Raw genomic sequence first — 22,663 nt, 5'->3', positions numbered from 1 at the left:
ACACATGCAAAGTGAGGTTTGCTTTACCTGTCGGGTGGGTGGGGCATGCCACCTACCTAACAGCCAACCATTATTTACCTCGGAAGTTTAACAGCTGTTGTTACGTTCTTAATAAAGGTCTCGGATTTTTACCGTTAGCAACGTAAACGACCGATAATTGTAAACGCGATGACAGAGAAGCGACATGAATACTGGGTGGATATAGAAATAAAAAATTTTATAATATGAGTTCAATTTTTCTTTCAGTGTGAAGCCTTCACTTTGAAAGTGTAAAGCAAATTATTAAAACCAATTTGTGTGGGGGGTTTAAGTATTACTAAAGGTAGTTCTGTTACATTAGAATAACAGTGTTTATTGAAATCTCATCGATACACTCTTCATTGTGCCGTGTTATTATTATTGCTAAAGATAAAATATTTTTCAATATTAAACTTAGCCGGTGATCATATAAGCTGTCAGCTCTGCTGCCCGACAGAAAAACCTAAGGACAAAATACGCCAGCGATCGCTATACAGGTGGGGGTGTACATCAACAGCGCCATCTGTCGAGCAGGTACTCAAGTACTCCATGTCAACACAGAACCAATTTTCTCTCTGTCGTGCCACTGGCAAGACCTACTAAATACGCTGTTGCTTACTGGATTGATTTTCACAGATTTTGGTGAAGTACTCATTTCTGGTTTTTAGCTTTCGCTTTGCAGAGGTTATCTTCAATACTTCCTTGCATTCTTTGATTGAATTTTGGATTATTTGTTGACGACTTGGATAGATTTTGAATTTCCCCTTTGACTAATTCAAGATGGCTGACCCTTCTCAAGTCCCTAAATACAGGAAGTGTAGTGCTAGGGACTGTTTTAGGCGTCTTCCGAAGGCCTCTATCGATCCTCACACCATTTATTCCAATTGTCGGGGTAAATCCTGTCAATGGGAAGATCGGTGTGAGGAATGCGTTGGGCTTTCGGAATTCGATTTTGTCGAATTCCTTAAATATTCACGTAGGCTAGAGAGAGATAGAGTCAGGAGGAGTTCATCTCGCTCAGTTGATTTTTCCTCTCCCCATGCCCCACAACCTATTCCTTCCCCTGTAGTGGTTACTCCTGATCCCCCTTCTAGCACTCAACAACCTTCGATGGCAGATATGATGCGTGCCATCCAGGCTCTGGGTGAGAGAGTCGAGTCATTAGCGAGTGACCGCAACCAACTCATGGCAGACGTCAGGGAGTTGAAGGGTAAGAGTGCAGTGGGAAGTGAAGTGAGTGGTAGTGCTGTGAAAAGTGTTAGTGTTGCGCTTGAGGGTGCGTCTGTTCGTGCCTGTCGTCCTCCCAGTCCGGGACCTCTTGCAAGCTCCCAAGCCCAGGGGAGAAGCAATGTCGTACGACCAAAGGGTTCGACAGGCTTTAATCAGCGGACAGACGTTCCCTCCGTGGTTTCGGACGTATCTTGCCAAGATCGCCCCACCCACAAGAAGACGAGAGAGCCCGTTCATTCCTCGTCTGCGGAAGAGGTTTCACGCCAGAAACGATGGACCAAGGTCTCACGGCCTCTCAAACGCAAGGTCCCTTCCGCGCAAGTCCAACGGCCCAGGTGTAGCCACTGGGTCAGTTCGGACTCGGTGCAGTCTTCCGATGACTGCACACCTCCTAAGAGAGGCAAAGTGGTACCGCAACAGGCAGTAACACCGTCTGTTGCCGCACCTGCTGCTGTAGACCCTAAGTGGTCTTTGCTACAGTCTATGCAGACACAGTTAGCATCTTTTATGCAGGAGTATCGTGCGGAGAAGGTTGACGCTGCACCCGTTAGCCTACAACCAACCACGGATGTGCGTCCAGCAGACGCTGAGGCTACCTTCTCCCGCACTCCAACTGTGAGAGTCACACCACCCATGCGCAGTGTACCCTGCCAGCCGCACGTTGACGTTCACAGACGCACGGAACCCTCCGTTGACGTTCGCGAGTTACCACAACAACAGGAGGGTGGAGTTAAGTTGCTTTGTTTTGACGCTGCGCGTCAACCTCCGCAACCCACTGTGGTTACCGCTACTCGCCCGCAGCAGACTAGACAGTCAGGAGTAGAAGCTTTGCTTCCCCACACAGCTATGGTTGTTGCCAGCTCACAGACTGACCAACAGTTCCATGACGTTGCGTCCAGTGCAGTCACGCATGCACCCGTGCTGCCGGACTCAGCCGACCAGCTGATTCCTACTCCTTTGCCGCTTCCTCCTCAACATTCAGACGATGGACTCTCTGATGATGACGACGCTGCACATCTTGACGACCCGCACACGGACATCGACGAACCCAAGACCACGCCTCCCTCCTTGGACTTTAGGAAAGTGCTTGCACTGTTCAAGGATTTATATCCTGATCAGTTTGTGTCTGCAGCACCACGCTCTCCTCCCTCTGAGTTCGCTTTAGGCGCGCAGTCATCCGCTCCTGCCTTTACGGAGCTCGTCCTCGCCCGCTCGTCCAAGAGAGCTTTAAGAGTACTGGGAGATTGGTTGCAGTCCAAGAAGCAACTTGGGAAGACAGCTTTCATTTTTCCCCCTGCCAAGCTTGCTTCCAGATCTAGCGTCTGGTATGCCACGGGAGAAGTTCTCGGCTTGGGAGTTCCTGCCTCTGCCCAGGGCGACTTCTCAAGTCTTGTAGACTCTCCCCGCAGGCTGGCCATGAGACGCTCCAAGATTTGTTGGACTCCTTCGGATTTAGACCATCTGATGAAAGGAGTATTCAGAGCGTTCGAAGTTTTTAACTTTTTGGACTGGTGTTTGGGAGCGTTGAGCAGGAAGACCTCCCCTTCTGACAAGGAAACTTCCATGCTCATAATGTCCTGCATGGACAAAGCATTACGGGATGGTTCTAGTGAGCTTGCGGCTTCTTTCGTTTCCGGGGTCCTCAAGAAACGGGAACACCTTTGCTCCTTCTTGTCAGCTGGAGTAACCCCATGTCAAAGATCGGAGCTTATGTTTGCTTCTCTCTCGAAGTGCCTCTTCCCTGAGGAGTTGATCAAGGAGATTGCTGCCTCCTTGATTCAAAAAGACACACATGACCTGGTTGCGTCATCCGCACGCAAAGCCACCCCTTTGCCCTCCGTGTCTAGACCCAGGATGGATACTCCAGCGTCAAGGTTCATTCCGCCCTTTCGTGGCAGAGCCTCCAGCAGAGGAGGTGCTCGTGCCGAAGGTCAACGCGGGAGCAAGAAGAAAGGTTCCAAGTCCTTTAGAGGCAGAGTCTGACTGCCACCTTCTTCAGACAGCAGTGGGAGCCAGGCTCAAGAACTACTGGCAGGCCTGGGAGAACAGGGGCGCAGACGCACAATCTGTGAAGTTACTCAGAGAGGGGTACAAGATTCCATTCTTGCGCAAGCCCCCTCTAGCAACAACTCCCATCGACCTCTCTCCCAGGTACAGAGAGGAGGACAAGAGACTAGCTTTGCAGCAAGAGGTGTCTCTCTTACTACAAAAGGGAGCGGTAGTCAAAGTCCGGGACCATCAATCCCCGGGCTTCTACAACCGTCTCTTCTTAGTCGTGAAGAAGACAGGAGGGTGGAGACCGGTGCTAGACGTCAGTGCTCTGAATGTCTTTGTCACAAAGCAGACGTTCACCATGGAGACGACAAAGTCGGTTCTAGCATCGGTCAGGAAGGAAGACTGGATGGTCTCTTTAGACCTCAAGGACGCTTACTTTCACGTCCCCATCCACCCAGATTCCCAACCTTTTCTAAGGTTCGTTTACGGGAAGGTTGTATACCAATTTCAAGCCCTGTGCTTTGGCCTAAGCACGGCGCCTCTTGTTTTTACGAAACTGATGAGGAATATTGCCAAATTCCTGCATTTAGCAGACATCAGAGCCTCCCTCTATTTGGACGACTGGCTTCTAAGAGCTTCGTCAAGTCGTCGCTGTCTGGAGAATCTAAAGTGGACTCTGGATCTGACCAAGGAATTGGGTCTCCTGGTCAATATGGAAAAGTCCCAACTCGTCCCATCCCAAACTATAGTGTACCTAGGAATGGAGATTCAGAGTCAAGCTTTTCGGGCTTTTCCGTCGGCCCCCAGAATCAGTCAAGCCCAAGAATGCATCCAGAACATGCTAAAGAAGGACCGATGTTCAGTCAGACAGTGGATGAGTCTGATAGGGACGCTTTCATCACTGGACCAGTTCATTGCGTTAGGGAGACTGCACCTCCGACCCCTTCAATTTCACCTAGCTGTTCACTGGAGAAAGGACAAGACGCTAGAAGCGGTCTCGATCCCTATTTCCGAGAAGATGAAGTCTTCACTGACTTGGTGGAAGGACAACATTCACCTCAGAGAGGGTCTGCCACTGGCTGTTCAGACCCCCAACCACGTTCTCTTCTCGGACGCATCGGACACGGGCTGGGGTGCGACATTAGACGGTCGGGAATGCTCGGGCACGTGGAACGCGGATCAAAGAACGTTACATATCAACTGCAAGGAGCTACTGGCAGTTCATCTGGCCTTGAGAAGCTTCAAGTCCCTCCTTCTAGGCAAGGTGGTGGAGGTGAACTCCGACAACACCACAGCTTTGGCGTACATCTCCAAGCAAGGAGGGACTCATTCGATGACGTTATACGAGATCGCAAGGGACCTCCTCACCTGGTCAAGAGATCTAAACCTGTCTCTAGTAACGAGGTTCATTCAAGGCAATATGAATGTCATGGCAGACCGCCTCAGCCGGAAGGGTCAAATCATCCCAACAGAATGGACCCTTCACATGAATGTATGCAAGAGACTATGGGCCTTGTGGGGCCAACCTACCATAGATCTATTTGCAACCTCGATGACCAAGAGGCTCCCAATTTATTGCGCGCCGATCCCGGACCCAGCAGCAGTTCATATAGATGCCTTTCTTCTGGATTGGTCCCATCTAAACCTTTATGCATTCCCCCCGTTCAAGAGTGTCAACAGAGTACTGCAGAAGTTCACCTCTCACGAAGGGACAAGGTTGACGTTGGTTGCTCCCCTCTGGCCCGCGAGAGAATGGTTCACCGAGGTACTGCAATGGCTAGTGGACGTTCCCAGAACACTTCCGCTAAGAATGGACCTTCTACGTCAGCCACACGTAAAGAAGGTACACCCAAGCCTCCACGCTCTTCGTCTGACTGCCTTCAGACTATCGAAAGACTCTCAAGAGCTAGAGGCTTTTCGAAGGAGGCAGCCAGGGCGATTGCTAGAGCAAGGAGGACATCCACTCTTAGAGTCTACCAGTCGAAGTGGGAAGTCTTCCGAAGCTGGTGCAAGTCAGTATCAGTATCCTCAACCAGTACCTCTGTAACTCAAATAGCTGACTTCCTTTTATATCTGAGGAAGGAAAGATCTCTTTCAGCTCCCACGATCAAGGGTTACAGAAGCATGTTGGCAGCAGTCTTCCGTCACAGAGGCTTAGATCTTTCCAACAACAAAGATCTACAGGACCTCCTTAAGTCTTTTGAGACCTCGAAGGAGCGTCGTTTGGCCACACCAGGTTGGAATTTAGACGTGGTACTAAGATTCCTTATGTCAGAAAGGTTCGAGCCGCTACAATCAGCCTCCTTTAAAGATCTCACTTTAAAGACACTTTTCCTCGTCTGCTTAGCTACAGCTAAAAGAGTCAGTGAGATACACGCCTTCAGCAAGAACATCGGATTTTCATCTGAAACGGCTACATGTTCTTTGCAGCTTGGTTTTCTAGCCAAAAACGAACTACCTTCTCGTCCTTGGCCGAAATCGTTCGATATTCCAAGCCTTTCTAATTTGGTTGGAAATGAACTAGAAAGAGTCTTGTGCCCTGTTAGAGCTCTTAAGTTCTATTTAAAACGAACTACAGTAAACCTTTACGAGGACAGTCAGAAGCTTTATGGTGTGCTATTAAGAAACCTTCTTTACCTATGTCGAAGAATGCAGTTTCCTATTATATTAGACTGTTGATACGAGAAGCTCATTCCCATCTGAATGAGGAAGACCATGCTTTGCTGAAGGTAAGGACACATGAAGTTAGATCTGTCGCAACTTCAGTGGCCTTCAAACAAAACAGATCTCTGCAGAGTATAATGGACGCAACCTATTGGAGAAGCAAGTCAGTGTTCGCGTCTTTTTATCTTAAAGATGTCCAGTCTCTTTACGAGAACTGCTACACCCTGGGACCATTCGTAGCAGCGAGTGCAGTAGTGGGTGAGGGCTCAACCACTACATTCCCCTAATTCCATAACCTTTTTAATCTTTCTCTTGAAATGTTTTTTATTGTTGTTTTTGGGTTGTCCGGAAGGCTAAGAAGCCTTTCGCATCCTGGTTGATTTGGCGGGTGGTCAAATTCTTTTCTTGAGAAGTGCCTAGATTAGAGGTTTTGATGAGGTCCTTTAGTATGGGTTGCAACCCTTGATACTTCAGCTCCTAGGAGTCGCACAGCATCCTATGAGGATCGCGAGGCTCAGTAAGGAAGACGTACTTAAAAAGGCAGAGTAATTGTTCAAGTCGACTTCCTTACCAGGTACTTATTTATTTTATGTTTGTTATTTTGAATAACTGCTAAAATGGAATACAAAATACTTAGCTCTTAATAATGTCAACATGTAATGCTGGTCTCTACCCACCCCCCTGGGTGTGAATCAGCTTATATGATCACCGGCTAAGTTTAATATTGAAAAATGTTATTTTTATTAATAAAATAAATTTTTGAATATACTTACCCGGTGATCATATATTAAAGGACCCTCCCTTCCTCCCCAATAGAGACCCAGTGGACCGAGGAGAAAATTGGTTCTGTGTTGACATGGAGTACTTGAGTACCTGCTCGACAGATGGCGCTGTTGATGTACACCCCCACCTGTATAGCGATCGCTGGCGTATTTTGTCCTTAGGTTTTTCTGTCGGGCAGCAGAGCTGACAGCTTATATGATCACTGGGTAAGTATATTCAAAAATTTATTTTATTAATAAAAATAAAATTTTAAGAACAGTAACAACATTGAAATAGGTATCTCACTATATAAAGTATAAAATCTTTAACAAAACAAGAGGAAAAGAAATAAGAGTGAATAGTGTGGCTGAGTGTACCCTCAAGCAAGAAAACTCTAACCCAAGTCAGTGGAAGACCATAGTACAGTGGCCATGGCACTACCCAAGACTAGAGAACAATGGTTTGATTTTGGAGTGTTCTTCTCCTAGAAGAGCTGCTTACCATAGCTAAAGAGTCTCTTCTACTCTTACCAAGAGGAAAATGGTTTTGTTGTAGAGGAGGATAAGTGAAGTAGGTTTTTATATATATTCTTCTGATCACTATATTTTTTAATTCATAAATTCCCAAAAGTTACACGGAAGCTGTTCACTTCATTTATCTTCACATGCATCAGATTATCAGTAGTACGCCAGTATAGACGCCCCTGATTAGATAACATTAAAAGTCCCATTCTTTAAAGAAAACTATTGAATTTACTTTTATAATTGTCTTGTACAGTAGTTGAATTAGTGTACTTTATCCTCTATAGTGAGTGAATTCAAACTTTTGTTTGAAAGATAAGAAATCTACAGAGTAGAGAAAAGTTCCTGGTGTATAAAAGAAGAAATCTACAAAGTAGAGAAAAGTTCTCGGTGTATAAAAGAAGAAAACTACAAAGTAGAGAAAAGTTCTCTCTGTATAAAAGAAGGTATTCATGGTGTTGATAACTGCCTTCTCTACATTTTACTTGTGTATTATGAAGTTTTGTATTTCAAGATGATGGGTACTGAATTGTAGCTGTGGATATCTTTCAGCAGTAATTGCTCAAGCATACTGTTTAATACCTGTTTTTATCTTGATACTTATACTTAGTTGCAAGTTTGTTTCATACATGTACAGTTTTGAAGAAATTTAGTTTAATGTCAACTCATTGATCACCTTTGTTCCTGGTTACCATACTGTATGCCAGTAAATAAAAGTTCTCAGCGAAATATATTTACAGTATTTTTGTATTTAATTCAATCAAGATTATGAACTGTCCAATACTTTTGTTCATTTATGAGAAATTGTATCTCGTATTGAATGTATATTTTTGATATCCTAGTTACCAAGTCGTATTGATGAGGTTTCAAATCTTGTATCGTAATGCTAAATTAAAAAAAACAATTGATCCTTCATGTATAAGACACAAGTTTTCTTTTCATTCTGAGTATCATTTCTATCAAGGTCTAATTTTGTTTCCTGGTTGATAGAATTAACTTCAAGTGAATTTATGCAACCAATGACCTTGCCCAAATCTCTCTTCTAATGTTAGGGTATTTAGATTTCTCCACCACCAGGTAGTTTCTCTATCTCCTCTGGAGGCACATTTGGAGTCACTCTGTTACTCGTAGAGAATTTTTTCTGCTCTCAAAAGTTGCTCTTAAGAAGAGAGTTGCTCCTGTTCTCAGGGGATCTCACATAACACCTGTCAAGCTGCTATACTCTTATGGCTAAGGTAAGCAGCTCTTCTAGGAGGACACTCCAAAATCAAACTCTTGTTTTCTAATCTTGGGTAGTGCCATAGCCTCTGTACCATGGTCTTCCACTGTCATGGGTTAGAGTTCTCTTGCTTGAGGGTGCACTCGGGCACACTCTTCGGTCTTGATTCTCTTCCTCTTGTTTTGTCGGAGTTTTTGTAGTTTATGTAGGATATATTTATTTTCGTGCTGTTGCTCTTCCTAGAATATTTTATTTTTCTTCGTTTCCTTTCCTCACTGAGCTATTTTCCCTGTTGGAGCCCCTGGGCTTATAGCATCCTGCTTTTCCAACTAGGGTTGTAGCATAGCGAATGATAATGATGATAATATTGGCTGTGGAAATATGTAAATCTGGGATATTTATTTCGAGTTTTTTTTTTTCCAGTTTCTCATACTTTGGTTTTCTTGACCTCATGTCTTTGTTTTTTCTGTCCTGCAGTTATATAGTTTATTTGATATTAAGCCTTGCTTTCTTTGTTTGCCTATGTCAGTTGGTCTTTCAATTGAAAACAACACAAATGTACCAAGGTAGTTAGAAAGTTTTGAAAGAAAATAGTTATAACTTGCAATAGGATATTGAATTATTCTTTTAATTCATCCATGTGATGCTGACAAACCATACAGTACGCTAGTACTAAAACTCATTGCTTTCACTTGTTGGCTAAATACAGAAGCGATTCTCACGTACAAACTGATCACTCGTTTAACCCCAAATTGTGGTCTTGGAATATCTCCATATTTTTCATAACTCTGACCATCCTTTACATTCTGATCTCCCGGGACAATTCTATCCTGTTTGTAATACTAGGCAGGCAGTTAATTCTAATAGCCAGGCCTTCTCCATCATGAGGCTCAATACTACACAGTATTCTAGAAGTGTTATTCCAGCTGTGACCAAGTTGTGGAATGATCTTCCTAATCGGGTAGTTGAACCAAGAGAACTTCAAAAGTTCAAAGTTGCAGCAAATGTTTTTATTTTGACCAGGTTGACATGAGTCTTTATATAGTTTATGTATGACATATCTGTTTTGACGTTAATAGTTTATATTTGACATATCTGTTTTGACGTTGTTACTGTTTTTAGAATGATTTATTGTTATGTTCTCGTCATTTATTTATTTCCTTGTTTCCTTTCCTCACTGGGCTATTGGAGTCCTTGGGCTTAAGCATCTTGCTTTTCCAACTAGGATTGTAGCTTGGCTAGTAATGATAATAATACACTGCAAACTTAGATCGAAAGGATAGTAGTATTATAAACTATTGAGCAACTGTCACCTGAGCCTCCATTTTTCAATGCTCTTGGGCACATTACAATAAGAAAGACACGACTTGGGTGCTCGGAAGAGGGAGTCCCGAAAAGAAGTTAGGTTTTGTGAGAAAAAAATTTGCTTTTAACAAAAATTTGTTTCATCCAATGTCATCACTCTCATAGTTTGAATTTTAGTTTATTTGGGAAGAACAAGTTTGTCTTGTAATGTTGACTGTTGAATTGAGGACCCAAGAGAGACTTTGCGACAAAATTGATTAGGAAGTAAGCCAAAGTCTCCTCTGGCTTAGATAAGACAAATAATTTTAGGTAATCTTTGAATAATTAGAACAAATCATCACTGTAATGATGAGCCTCCTCAGGCTTAAAAATGGCTCTGATCTATATCTATATATATCCTCTCCTGAATTTATTCGAGCCAGCTCTGTTAGGATTCAAGTTTGACTCACTGGCTGGTAAATCTTTTCCTTTAGATAATAATAATAATGATAGTATAAGTATTTAACAACTCTGCTACAGGTTTATTGGTAAGTGACAGTCGTGATGATAATCCATCATACTCAATAAAGATTAATTTGTTTCTTGCAGCATTTCCATAGGTCAAAGAATTGGGTATAGTGTATTCGACAGCACAGTTCCTTATCTTTTTCATAAACTATTTTCTAAGTTTAGTCTTTATCAATAAGCTAATAAATTTTACAGGAGTGTAGTTCTGTACAGTGTATTCATTGATTTATTGTGTAAACTGTACCTGAACAGCTTTCAAAATGAAAAAAAAGAACAGAATTTGGCCATTTTGTACGTAGTAAATAATATTCATTCTGAGGCTTGATTTTATTTTATTTTGCCAAGGTAAGATGCTTTTACGTGTCTAGATATAGCCAATAAATTTTACTGCCATAATGAAATATCGTTGTTTGAGCACTATCACGTTATATAAATTCTGTGAAGTATTTAGTTTTGATTTCTGAGCTAAGCTTTGCAGAAAGATTTTGTTTCTTTTCAAAGTAGCTTTTGTTGCATGGAAGCTCAAGGTAATTTCAGTGTTCCCTTTTGATTATTTGTTTGCTGTTCATAGGGAAGTTTATTTTTCTTGATTTTTCATTATTACAACATTCATGATTGCTATCTCTGTAATGCTTCAATGACTGGTTTGTAAACTGAGAAATGCCATGAATTGCAATTATCATTTTACTGTAAAAGTCACTGTTTTACCATAAGAATTTTTCTATTGGTCTCTTTGTTCCCCAATTTATTCATTTATCTAAATTTTCTTTCAGTATGGTAGGTATTCTAATCTTTATTTATGTAGGCCCTAAGCGGTTTTATTCAGTACCCTCATTCACCATCGTTATTTCCGTAGAACGTTGGTTCATTTCCTTGCCACTTAATATGTCGACTCTTCTCAGCAGCCTTCCGAGTTACAGCTTGATTTGCATTCTGATACAATCGAGTGATTTCCTTCTTATTTTCCTTCCACTCTTCCTGTTTTCTTAGCAAGGCGCCTTTCATATTCTTATGTTTTTACCCTCTCTTATATGAAACGTAACAGATCAGTCTTATGTTTTTACCCTCTCTTATATGAAACGTAACAGATCAGTCTTATGTTTTTACCCTCTAGTATATGAAACGTAACAGATCAGTCTTATGTTTTTACCCTCTCTTATATGAAACGTAACAGATCAGTCTTATGTTTTTACCCTCTCTTATATGAAACGTAACAGATCACTCGTATGTTTTTACCCTCTCTTATATGAAACGTAACAGATCAGTCTTATGTTTTTACCCTCTCTTATATGAAACGTAACAGATCAGTCTTATGTTTTTACCCTCTCTTATATGAAACGTAACAGATCACTCGTATGTTTTTACCCTCTCTTATATGAAACGTAACAGATCAGTCTTATGTTTTTACCCTCTCTTATATGAAACGTAACAGATCAGTCTTATGTTTTTACCCTCTCTTATATGAAACATAACAGATCAGTCTTATGTTTTTACCCTCTCTTATATGAAACGTAACAGATCAGTCTTATGTTTTTACCCTCTCTTATATGAAACGTAACAGATCAGTCTTATGTTTTTACCCTCTCTTATATGAAACGTAACAGATCACTCGTATGTTTTTACCCTCTCTTATATGAAACGTAACAGATCAGTCTTATGTTTTTACCCTCTCTTATATGAAACGTAACAGATCAGTCTTATGTTTTTACCCTCTCTTATATGAAACATAACAGATCAGTCTTATGTTTTTACCCTCTCTTATATGAAACGTAACAGATCAGTCTTATGTTTTTACCCTCTCTTATATGAAACGTAACAGATCAGTCTTATGTTTTTACCCTCTCTTATATGAAACGTAACAGATCACTCGTATGTTTTTACCCTCTCTTATATGAAACGTAACAGATCAGTCTTATGTTTTTACCCTCTCTTATATGAAACGTAACAGATCAGTCTTATGTTTTTACCCTCTCTTATATGAAACGTAACAGATCACTCGTATGTTTTTACCCTCTCTTATGTGAAACGTAACAGATCAGTCTTATGTTTTTACCCTCTCTTATATGAAACGTAACAGATCAGTCTTATGTTTTTACCCTCTCTTATATGAAACGTAACAGATCAGTCTTATGTTTTTACCCTCTCTTATATGAAACGTAACAGATCAGTCTTATGTTTTTACCCTCTCTTATATGAAACGTAACAGATCAGTCTTATGTTTTTACCCTCTCTTATATGAAACGTAACAGATCAGTCTTATGTTTTTACCCTCTCTTATATGAAACGTAATAGATTATTCTTATGTTTTTACCCTCTCTTATATATGAAACGTAACAGATCAGTCTTATGTTTTTACCCTCTCTTATATGAAACGTAACAGATCAGTCTTATGTTTTTACCCTCTCTTATATGAAACGTAACAGATCAGTCTTATGTTTTTACCCTCTCTTATATGAAACGTAACAGATCAGTCTTATGTTTTTACCCTCTCTTATATGAAACGTAACAGATCAGTCTTATGTTTTTACCCTCTCTTATATGAAACGTAACAGATCAGTCTTATGTTTTTACCCTCTCTTATATGAAACGTAACAGATCAGTCTTATGTTTTTACCCTCTCTTATATGAAACGTAATAGATTATTCTTATGTTTTTACCCTCTCTTATATATGAAACGTAACAGATCAGTCTTATGTTTTTACCCTCTCTTATATGAAACGTAACAGATCAGTCTTATGTTTTTACCCTCTCTTATATGAAACGTAACAGATCAGTCTTATGTTTTTACCCTCTCTTATATGAAACGTAATAGATTATTCTTATGTTTTTACCCTCTCTTATATGAAACGTAATAGATTATTCTTATGTTTTTACCCTCTCTTATATATGAAACGTAACAGATCAGTCTTATGTTTTTACCCTCTCTTATATGAAACGTAATAGATTATTCTTATGTTTTTACCCTCTAGTATATGAAACGTAACAGATTATTCTTATGTTTTAACCCTCTTATATTAAACGTAACAGATCATTCTTATGTTTTTACCCTCTCTTGTATTAAACGTAACAGATCATTCCTATGTTATTCACATCTATACCATGGTATTCGAATTGTTAGATTATTATTCAACATTCCAAATAGCTATTTTCCTCAGTTACATCGCAGCATGTTGAAATTCATAATAATGAAAAATCAATTTATTACTGAGATAGCATTACTGAAATTTAAAAAGCATGCCAGTTTATATTTGCTAGAAGTTGCACGTCAAGGTCATAACTTTGTGTTGAAATTCCAGTACAGCCTTTAATTTAAGATTGTTGGAAAGGTCTAATAAGTTGTGAAAGGTTGCACAATGTACAGTATTTATTTTTTACTCTAAACTTTAATTTCTATTTAGAAGGTAATATAACTTCAGGATACATATTGAGAGCATATTTAATTTCAGTGTCTGTTTAGTTTTACTTGTAATTCATAGTATTTTTAATTTTTGTATTGAAATGTTGTTTTGAATTTTAAAGTCCTAAATTTCCAGGTGTTTGAAATTAACTTTTGATCTAAGTTCTGGGTTAGAGGTAAGAGTTCCTAACATATTAATGTATTTCTTTTAGATATTTGTACTGTTCTTTGATGTTTTGATGTTATGGAATATTATGAAGTAGCCCCTTAGTTAGGTATGGCCTTGACGTGCATGAAATGGCTGCATGTGCTGTGGTAGTGGTAATAGTTGTCACTCGTGTTGTTACAGTCGCCCGTGAGCGAGCTGACCACACCCGAGGAACCCAGGCGGCAAGAGGGACTCGGCGACCCCCTCACATCTCCCTCGCCTGCTGCTTCCCCCACCTCTGACCCCCCCAGTGACTCCCAATCTGGTAACCCCACTGATCTCTTTGAGTCTGTTGGGGAACCACCTGCTGGTGTTCTGTCCTCTGTATCCCTGGAATCACCCGCTGGGGGGGAAGGCACGCAGCAGGTCAGCTATGAAGCACAAGATCCTGCTGTCTTGCACCTTGCATCCTCCTCCTCCTCCCCCGATAGTCCTACCACTGCACGGGAACATATCCCTTCCTCACCCGAATCTCCCTCCTCAGCTGACCCCTTGTCCCTTTTCATCTCCCCTACTAATATTCAAGAGATCCCAGCTTTAGTTTCTCCTTTTTCTTCCTTGTTAACAACTTTTCCTCAGGATACAATTTCTCCTTCTATTGTGGAAGATTGCAGTTTAGATTTCCCTTTTGAACCATCCATAGTGTCAGAACAGGAACATTCAGCTGAACCTCTAATCTCAACTTTAAGTGATCGTCCGATAGATCCTCAAGATCCTTTTTCACTGGATATAGAACCTCGTCATAATATAATTGATAGTCTCGCTCATGATCATACAAATAGTTCCCACCCTCAGAGCATTTTTGCTTCTCCTCCTCCAAACCCAGTTCCCGTTATTGATGTTCCTGAGCCTGTTGTAAGTTCTTCCTTTGTGCCAGTAAATGATTCCATTGTCCCATCTACTTCTAATGCTGTAATTGGTACCCCTGCCTCTCCACAACTTTCCTCCTTCAACGACATTCTTCTTGATCTGGGCATGAACCTCCCGCAGGAGCTGCCGTCTGATCCTGATACAACGCTGGTAGATGCACCTTGTGTAGAGTCTGCAAACATGAATAGCTTTGATGCACCCGTAGAGGAGGCTGGTACCACTGACGTCACTGGTAGTGATGACGTTGTTGGTATTGCTGAATCTGTTGATCAGTCACCACCACCACCTGTTATTAGCACCAATGATAGTGTCCCTGCTACTAGTGAAGTACTTGTTGAATCGTCAGTTGCTGCTCAAGAGCTTGTTGCTACTGACCTTTCCTTGCATGACTCGCCTACTTTCCTTGGTGATGGGGACACCACAGAAATCTGTCTTGATGACAGTGCAAAGGTTTGGAGAATTCTTAAAAGTCATGGCCTGTGTGGGACACTTTGTATGTGGTTTGTTCAAGTTCATTTTATGATTTTCCTTGTGGGTTAGATATTCTTCATTCATGTTTGTTAGAGAAAAACCTTAGGTTTATAAGCTTCACATGAGAAAGAAAATGCTCTTCTAAAGGCATATTAAATTTTCTGTAGTTTCAGAATGGGATTACATTTTCTAGTGGACTTCATATTTTAATTGTAACTTAAAGTAGTAAGAGTTTATGTAAAATGTTGACATAAATCGTGTTTTGTCCTTCCTTTTACAGTTTCCTTTCAGGCCAAGAATTTTAGAAATCAAGGGGTTGGTGTAACAAGGAAAGTAAAGTAATAATGTCGTTAGTAATTTATAGGAAAATTTAGCTTCCTAACAGGAATAAATTTTTACGTTACTTTGAAGTTCTAAAACTGGTAGAAGCAGGGATACTTGTGGCTGTGTACTAATCGTAATATTTAGTCTTAACGCTTCAAGTATGATGTGCGTAGTAATGTAATTTAATCCAAGCATGAATTATACAGTATTGTTACAGAATGTATTTTAATATATGTTATTGATTGGGATTTTAAATTTAAAAGTAAGCAGTTTTTGTTTTGTAATGTTGAAACCTGTGTCTTAGTGGACTTAATTAGACTGTATTTGCTGTAATGCACAAAAAATGTTTGATTGCTTGTTTTTATGCTTGAATGTCTCGTATCGCTTGATCCTGAGCTTGCATGCCTTGCAGTATTGTAGATTTCGTTTTGTACGTTCTGTATGTATGGAAAAAAATTTTACGATTTTGCCTTTGGTGAAGGTTTGTTGAACCTAAGTCGAGTACTTTTATGCTTTTCATTTATACGTCAAGATTTTAGCATCATGTGATACTGTCTTTTGTGCTTCAACTTGATAACATTTTTTGAGAGGTCTTCCAGGTGTATACCAGTACATTACACATTGTCTTTTAATGGAGTTGACATGAGGGAGTTTAAAGAAATGTCTTGAAAGTTGAATTATTAAAAAAAAAAAAAAAAAAGTATATGAAAGTTTTAGGAGTATCAGTATGTACATACATTACAGTGATCCCATGCTTGTTGCAAGTGTTGCAATCCATCTCTCCTCCTTCGTGATAGGTAAAAAAACATGTAGTAAAAACAGTACAGTACTCAACGGTATATTTTGTTTATTATTTTTATAATTTTTATATATTTACTATTACAAACTCTCCTTACACCTTTAAGCATGTATTAAACTAAAAATGACACTTTTGGAAGTAATTTGTATTTTTCCTAACGATACGAACCTTTAGCTATTTATAGGGGCCGTCTACCTGGCCCCTACAAATAATGTAGGTTTGTATTCCAGTTACGGAATAACTTACTGTTACTGTAGGAACATTCTTTTTTATGAATAGAACTTACCTGGCAGTTATATATATATAGCTGAGTCTCTGACTGCGGCAGAATTAAATAAAAAATCGCGGCAACCGCCTTATGGTGGTTGTGTGGTTAGATGGTTAACAACCCTTACAGGGTGGTACTTGGAATCATTCCCATTTTCAGTTCTTTTCTGTTCCTCAGATTATCTCTGCCGGCCGGATCGACAACATCGTTGGTCCGCCTTTCAGAGTTCTTCGGATCGCTTTCCCTTCATCGCCTTTTTGGACTTCGTTTTTGGTGAAGTACACTGTGTTGGGATTTGGCAATCGTGTTGTTTTTTGTTTTTTTTTTGTCTTTTTCCTTTATTATCATGAGTGAGAAAATTCATTATCGTGTTTGTGAGAATGATATTTGCAAGGTGAGGTTGCCGAAACTTTCGGTTGACCCTCACACTATCTGTATGGGTTGCAAGGGGTTTGAATGTGCTTTAGATAATAAGTGCAAGGAATGCAAGGTTTTAAGTGATAATGATTGGTTAGCTATGCAGCGCTATGTGCGCAAACTCGAGATTGATAGAGTTAGAAGAGCTAAATCAAAGTCAAAGTCTGCTAGTGAGCCTAGCTTAGATTTATCTATTGACCCTTTGCTTGTAACCCCTTTGGAAGGTATTCCTTCCCCATATGTAGTGACTCCTGCCCCTTCTACAGGACCTGTGCCTACAGATGTCCCTGGGTATGCTAAATTAGCTGCTGAATTGGAGGCAATTAAAGCACAGTTGGAGGCCTTTAAAGGTAAGGGTGTTGGTGAAATTAGTGCTTGTGGAAGTGCAGTGGAGGTGGCGACTGATCGAATCTGTCATACCCCTAGGTCTAGACCTCTACCAAGCTCCCAGGACCAAGGGAGAAGGTACGTCGAAAGCCGAAAGGGGGTGAGAGGTGCTTATCCTCGGTCAGTCGTTGCCTCAGACAGTCCTGTTGCGATCTCCCAGGCTGCTCTTGACCGCCGTAGGAAAGGCGTGTCGGATACGTTTGTGTCTTCGCCTGATCGTTCTCCCAGACGTAATTGGCGTTACGAATCAAGACCTATGAAGAGAGGGTGGATCCGGGACGTGCAGTCTCGTTCCCCCTCTCCCGGTTTGAGTAGCAGAGACCATGATCCTTCGGAAGACGATTTCGATGTTCCTGTTAAAAGGGCGAAACAGAGAGTCCTTAGCCCAGTTAATCCTGCTAGACTCCCTGCTTCTTCTGCCAGCGCTCCCAGTCAAGCCGTACGACAACTGCCGTCTTCGGCACCGCGAGAGCCAGCGGAGGTTGCTAAAGCTTTCATGGTTGTTATGCAGGAACAACTTTCATCGTTAGTTAAAGCTTTCAGCCACCCTTCTCAGTCCGTCAGACGTAAGGACGTCTCTTTGCCTGTTAAGAGATCTTCTTCTAAGAGAGATTTTAGTATCTCTCCCAAGAAACCTCTGCGCACTTCGTCGGCCATACGACAACGTGCACCCTCTTCATCGGCACGCTGCCAGGAATTTCCTTCCCCCCCTCCTGCCGCCAGGACGATACTGCCTCTCGTTCTCGGCGCCGTGACGATTCCGTTTCCCTTTCGAAACACCTGGACGTTACTGCCTCGTTTCTTAGGCAACAGGATGAATGCAGTCTGCATTTTCAAGGCGACGGCAGCCTGCATCTTCAGGACGCTTCCGTTTCTCGTCATCGTGACGATACTGCCTCTCGTCATAGTGACGATACCGCCTCTCGCCGACTGGATGTTATCGGCGCTCGGCGCCAGGATTCAAACAGCTCTCGCTGCCAGACTGCTGGCAGCCCAACTCTTCGGGATGTTATCCTTGAGCAGGACCTCGAAGATATTTCGGAAGAGGAAGAAAAACCTGCCGACTTCTAGCGGTTACAAGGTTCTTTCTCGCTCTCTTTTGGAACTTTATGGGGAGGAATTTCAACCTTCTGCCCCTCGTTCTCCTCAGTCTCAATTTACCAAGAAGAAAGCTACTAAGCCTTCGGCCTTCATCAAAATGAAACTTTCAATTTCGGCCAGGAAAGCTCTCGCTAAAGTGGGTGATTGGATGGAGGAACGGAGACAAGCTGTTAAGACCACCTTTTCTTTTCCACCGTCCCGGCTCGCTTCCAAGGCCGGTATGTGGTATGAGACAGGGGAACCTTTGGGGTTAGGAGTGCCTTCCTCCTCCCAAGGTGACTTTTCGGCTCTTGTGGACTCGGCAAGAAGGCATGCTTTAAACTCTGCCAAGGTGATGTGGTCCATGTCGTAGCTTGATCACCTCGTCAAGGGAATTTTCAGGGTTTTCGAAGTTTTCAGCTTCCTGGACTGGTCTCTCGGGACTCTGGCCAGGAAGTCTGAACTCCAGGAGGACAAGAAAGACCTGACAAGTATCATGTCCTGCATGGACAAAGCTCTAAGGGATGGAGGTAATGAATTGGCTTCCCTTTTCTCTGCAGGGGTCTTAAAGAAGAGGGCACTTTTGTGCTCCTTCACCTCTAGATCTGTGACTGTTGCCCAGAAGTCGGAGCTGCTTTACGCCCCTTTTTCTCGTCATCTTTTTCCTGAAGCTCTGGTCAGAGATATCTCCCTTTCTCTGGCTCAGAAGGCTACTCAGGACCTTTTGTCTCGGTCGGCTAGAAAGACCTTACCTGTTGCTCTTGCTCCTCTGAAGAAGGAGGAGAAGAAGTTTCAACAGCCCTTTCGGGGCAGGATCTCCTCGAGAGCGGATTTTAGGGGGAGAAGACAAGAGTCAGGGCCAAGGACCAGCAGGGGTGCGTTTAGGCCTCGGTCCAAAAAATGAGATGGAAGTCCTCCAGACACCAGTAGGGGCAAGACTGTCTCGTTTTTGGCAGTCTTGGGAAAGGAGAGGGGCGGACACCTGGTCCCTCTCAGTCGTCAAGGAAGGTTACATGATCCCCTTTTTTAAGAAACCACCTCTCTCAAACTCTCCCCTGGCCTTAGTGGCTCAGTACACCGACGCGGGGAAACGAGAGGCTCTTCTGGAGCTAGTCGACCAGATGTTGGTCAAGGGAGCAATAGAGCCAGTTCAAGACCTCGCCTCACCAGGCTTTTACAATCGCCTGTTTCTGGTTCCCAAGAACTCAGGTGGATGGAGACCAGTCCTAGATGTCAGCTCTCTGAACGCCTTCGTGGAGAAAACAAAGTTCTCCATGGAGACGACTCAGTCAGTGCTGGCTGCAGTTCATCCAGGAGACTGGATGGTTTCTCTCGACCTACGGGACGCTTATTTTCACGTCCCCATTCATCCGTCTTCGAGGAGATATCTGAGGTTTGTGTTCCAGGGCAAGTGCTTCCAGTTCAGGGCACTTTGCTTCGGTCTCAGCACAGCTCCCCAAGTCTTCACCAGACTTATGGCGAATGTGGCAGGCTGGTTACACCAGGAGGGGATAAGGGTCTCCTTCTATCTAGACGACTGGCTGATCCGGTCACAGTCGAAAGAGGAATGTCTGGAGGACCTAATGAAGACTTATACGATCACTCAGGACCTGGGACTCATCGTCAACTGGGGGAAGTCTCAGACCGAGCCGAATCAGACTATTCTCTATTTGGGGATAGTTCTGAATTCAGTTCTTTTTCAGGCTTCCCCCTCCTGGGAGAGGCAGACCAGGTGCCTGGACAAAGTCAAAGACTTTTTGAGGAAGCAGGAATGCTCAGCGAAGGAGTGGATGAGTCTGCTGGGAACACTATCCTCCCTGGAGCAGTTTGTCCCTTTGGGGAGACTGCACCTAAGGCCTTTGCAACACTTCCTCGCAAAGGTTTGGAACAGAAAGATCCAGGAGGACACTTTTTCTTTTCCCATCCCGACAGAGATCAAGGATCTTTTAATGTGGTGGCTGGACCCAGCTCTGTTGGGAAAAGGGATCTCCTTGTTCAAGAAGAACCCCGACCTAGTGTTATTCTCAGACGCGTCCGAGTCAGGCTGGGGAGCAACACTAGGGAACAAAGAGATCTCGGGTATTTGGGAAGGGAGTCAGGTCAGTTGGCATATCAACAGGAAGGAGTTGATGGCCATTTTGTTAGGGCTCAAGGCCTTCAAAACCTCGGTCTCGGGAAAGACTGTGGAGATCAATTCCAACAACACCACAGCTCTCGCGTACATAAGGAAGCAAGGGGGAACTCACTCCCTCTCTCTGTTCTCAACTGCGAGAGAGCTTCTCCTCTGGGCGAACGAGAACGAGACCCAGCTGTTGACAAGGTTTGTTCAAGGGCAGAGAAACATCAGGGCAGACATGCTCAGCAGGAGGGGACAGGTCTTTCCTACAGAGTGGACTCTCAATCCGCATGTCTGTCGGAGCCTCTGGAAGTTGTGGGGCAGACCAGTAATAGACCTTTTCGCCTCCGGTCTAAACAAGAGGATCCCGAACTACTGCTCCCTAGTACCGGACGAGGAAGCTGTTGCAGTGGACGCCTTTTTGTTGGATTGGACGGGGCTGGACATGTATGCCTTTCCCCCGTTCAAGATCATCAATCTGGTTGTCAGGAAGTTCGCTCTCCTTGATTCGGGACGAATGACCCTAGTGGCTCCATTCTGGCCTGCGAGGGAATGGTTCACCGAAGTGGTAGGGTTACTGATGGACTTTCCAAGAAGACTCCCGGCAAGTCCAGATCTTCTCAGACAACCCCACTTCGAGAGATTTCACCAAAACCCCCTCGCTCTCAATCTGACTGCCTTCAGACTGTCGAGAAGCTCGTTAGATCTCGAGGCTTTTCGGCACAAGCGGCGAAAGCTATTGCCAGGGCAAGGAGGATCTCTTCACAAAGAGTCTACCAGTCAAAGTGGGAGACCTTTAGAGCTTGGTGCAGGAGGCGCAAGGTTTCCTCGTCCTCTACCTCTCTGAGCCAGATTGCAGACTTTCTTTTGTACCTCAGGCAGGATGCTAAGCTGGCTGTATCTACCATTAAAGGATACAGGAGCATGCTCTCAACCGTCTTTAGGCATAGAGGCTTAGAGTTATCTCAGAATAAGGACTTGCAGGACCTCATTAGGTCTTTTGAGACAACGAAGCAGGTGCACTTAAGGCCCCCTTCTTGGAACCTGGATGTGGTGCTTAAGTTTCTGTGCTCCAGGAAGTTTGAGCCTATCTCGCAAGCTTCTCTGCAAGATGTGACTAAGAAAACCCTCTTCCTTTTGTCTCTAGCGACTGCCAGGAGGATCAGCGAGGTCCAGGCAATCGAGAAGCGTGTAGGCTTCACCCTAAATGGAGCGGTTTGTTCCTTGAGGTTCGACTTTCTCGCCAAGAATGAGAACCCTTCGAAACCCTGGCCTAGGACTTTTGAAGTCCCTAACCTCACAGATCTAGTAGGTCAGGAACAGGAAAGCCTCCTCTGCCCGGTTAGGGCTCTCAAGGCGTATTTGGCTCACACTAAGAGCGTGAGGGGTGCTTCCAACTCCTTATGGTGTTCAGTGAAGGATCCTCAAAAACCCCTGTCAAAGAACGCTTTGTCCTTTTTCCTGAGGGAAACTATTAGGGAAGCCCACCTCTTTTGTGAGGAAGAAAACTTCGCCCTGTTAAAAGTACGGGCTCACGAAGTAGGGCCATTGCTGCTTCGCTGGTATACCGGAAAAAATGTCAGTTAAGCAGATCATGGACGCAACGTTCTGGAGGAGCACTCTGTCTTCGCTTCTCATTACCTCAGAGAGGTAAGAGTGGACTATGATAAGTGTTATACCTTGGGCCCATACGTAGCTGCGGCTTCTGTATTAGGCAAAGGAGTTACTACCCCCACTCAACCTTAGTTTATGTACTTGTATATGGGTTTGTGTTTTTTTTGGTTGTCTGAGGTCCTCGTCCTGTGGTACGGTTCCCTCAGTCCAGATAGATAGTTTATATCTATTTCTGCAAGGTTAGATGGTTAGCTTTAGTAAGGTTGCAGGTTTTTTTTATATGGGAAGGTAGTTTTCTGAAGTCTAGTCAAGTTGTTGGTCCTACCCCTTTGACAGACTCGATTGAGTTGTTTGCAGCGTAGCGGGTCTACTCCTGGCTGAACACTCCTAAGGGAAAACGACTCTAGAGGCAGTTACCTTTGAAGTCAGCTACTTTAGCAGGTAAGGAATCAAGGTGTTTGTTCTCCTACAACTCTTTTGTTGTTTCCCCA

At 42.9% G+C, this 22,663-nt stretch overlaps 1 protein-coding gene across 8 annotated transcripts in view; it reads left to right on the top strand.

Moving 5' to 3' along the window:
- Positions 1–22,663, top strand: part of LOC137618049 (sorting nexin-2-like) — an 80,318-nt gene that overhangs the window by 4,878 nt on the left and 52,777 nt on the right. For 2 of the 8 annotated variants that reach the window (XM_068347984.1, XM_068347983.1), the window contains exons 2-3: positions 13,968–14,192; positions 14,817–15,146. The exons of 1 other annotated variant lie outside the window; for it this stretch is intronic. In XM_068347984.1, the coding sequence (XP_068204085.1) occupies positions 13,968–14,192; positions 14,817–15,146 (555 nt within the window). Of the gene's footprint in view, positions 1–7,473; positions 7,637–13,967; positions 14,193–14,816; positions 15,147–22,663 lie in introns of those variants that run through there. 5 more of the 8 variants (XM_068347989.1, XM_068347987.1, XM_068347985.1 and 2 more) reach the window with 4 other exon arrangements.

Source organism: Palaemon carinicauda, chromosome 24, assembly GCF_036898095.1.
Source record: "Palaemon carinicauda isolate YSFRI2023 chromosome 24, ASM3689809v2, whole genome shotgun sequence".
NCBI lineage: Eukaryota > Metazoa > Arthropoda > Malacostraca > Decapoda > Palaemonidae > Palaemon > Palaemon carinicauda.
The sequence above is the reverse complement of the archived record's forward strand: the minus strand, read 5'-3'. Positions and strand labels throughout refer to the sequence as shown.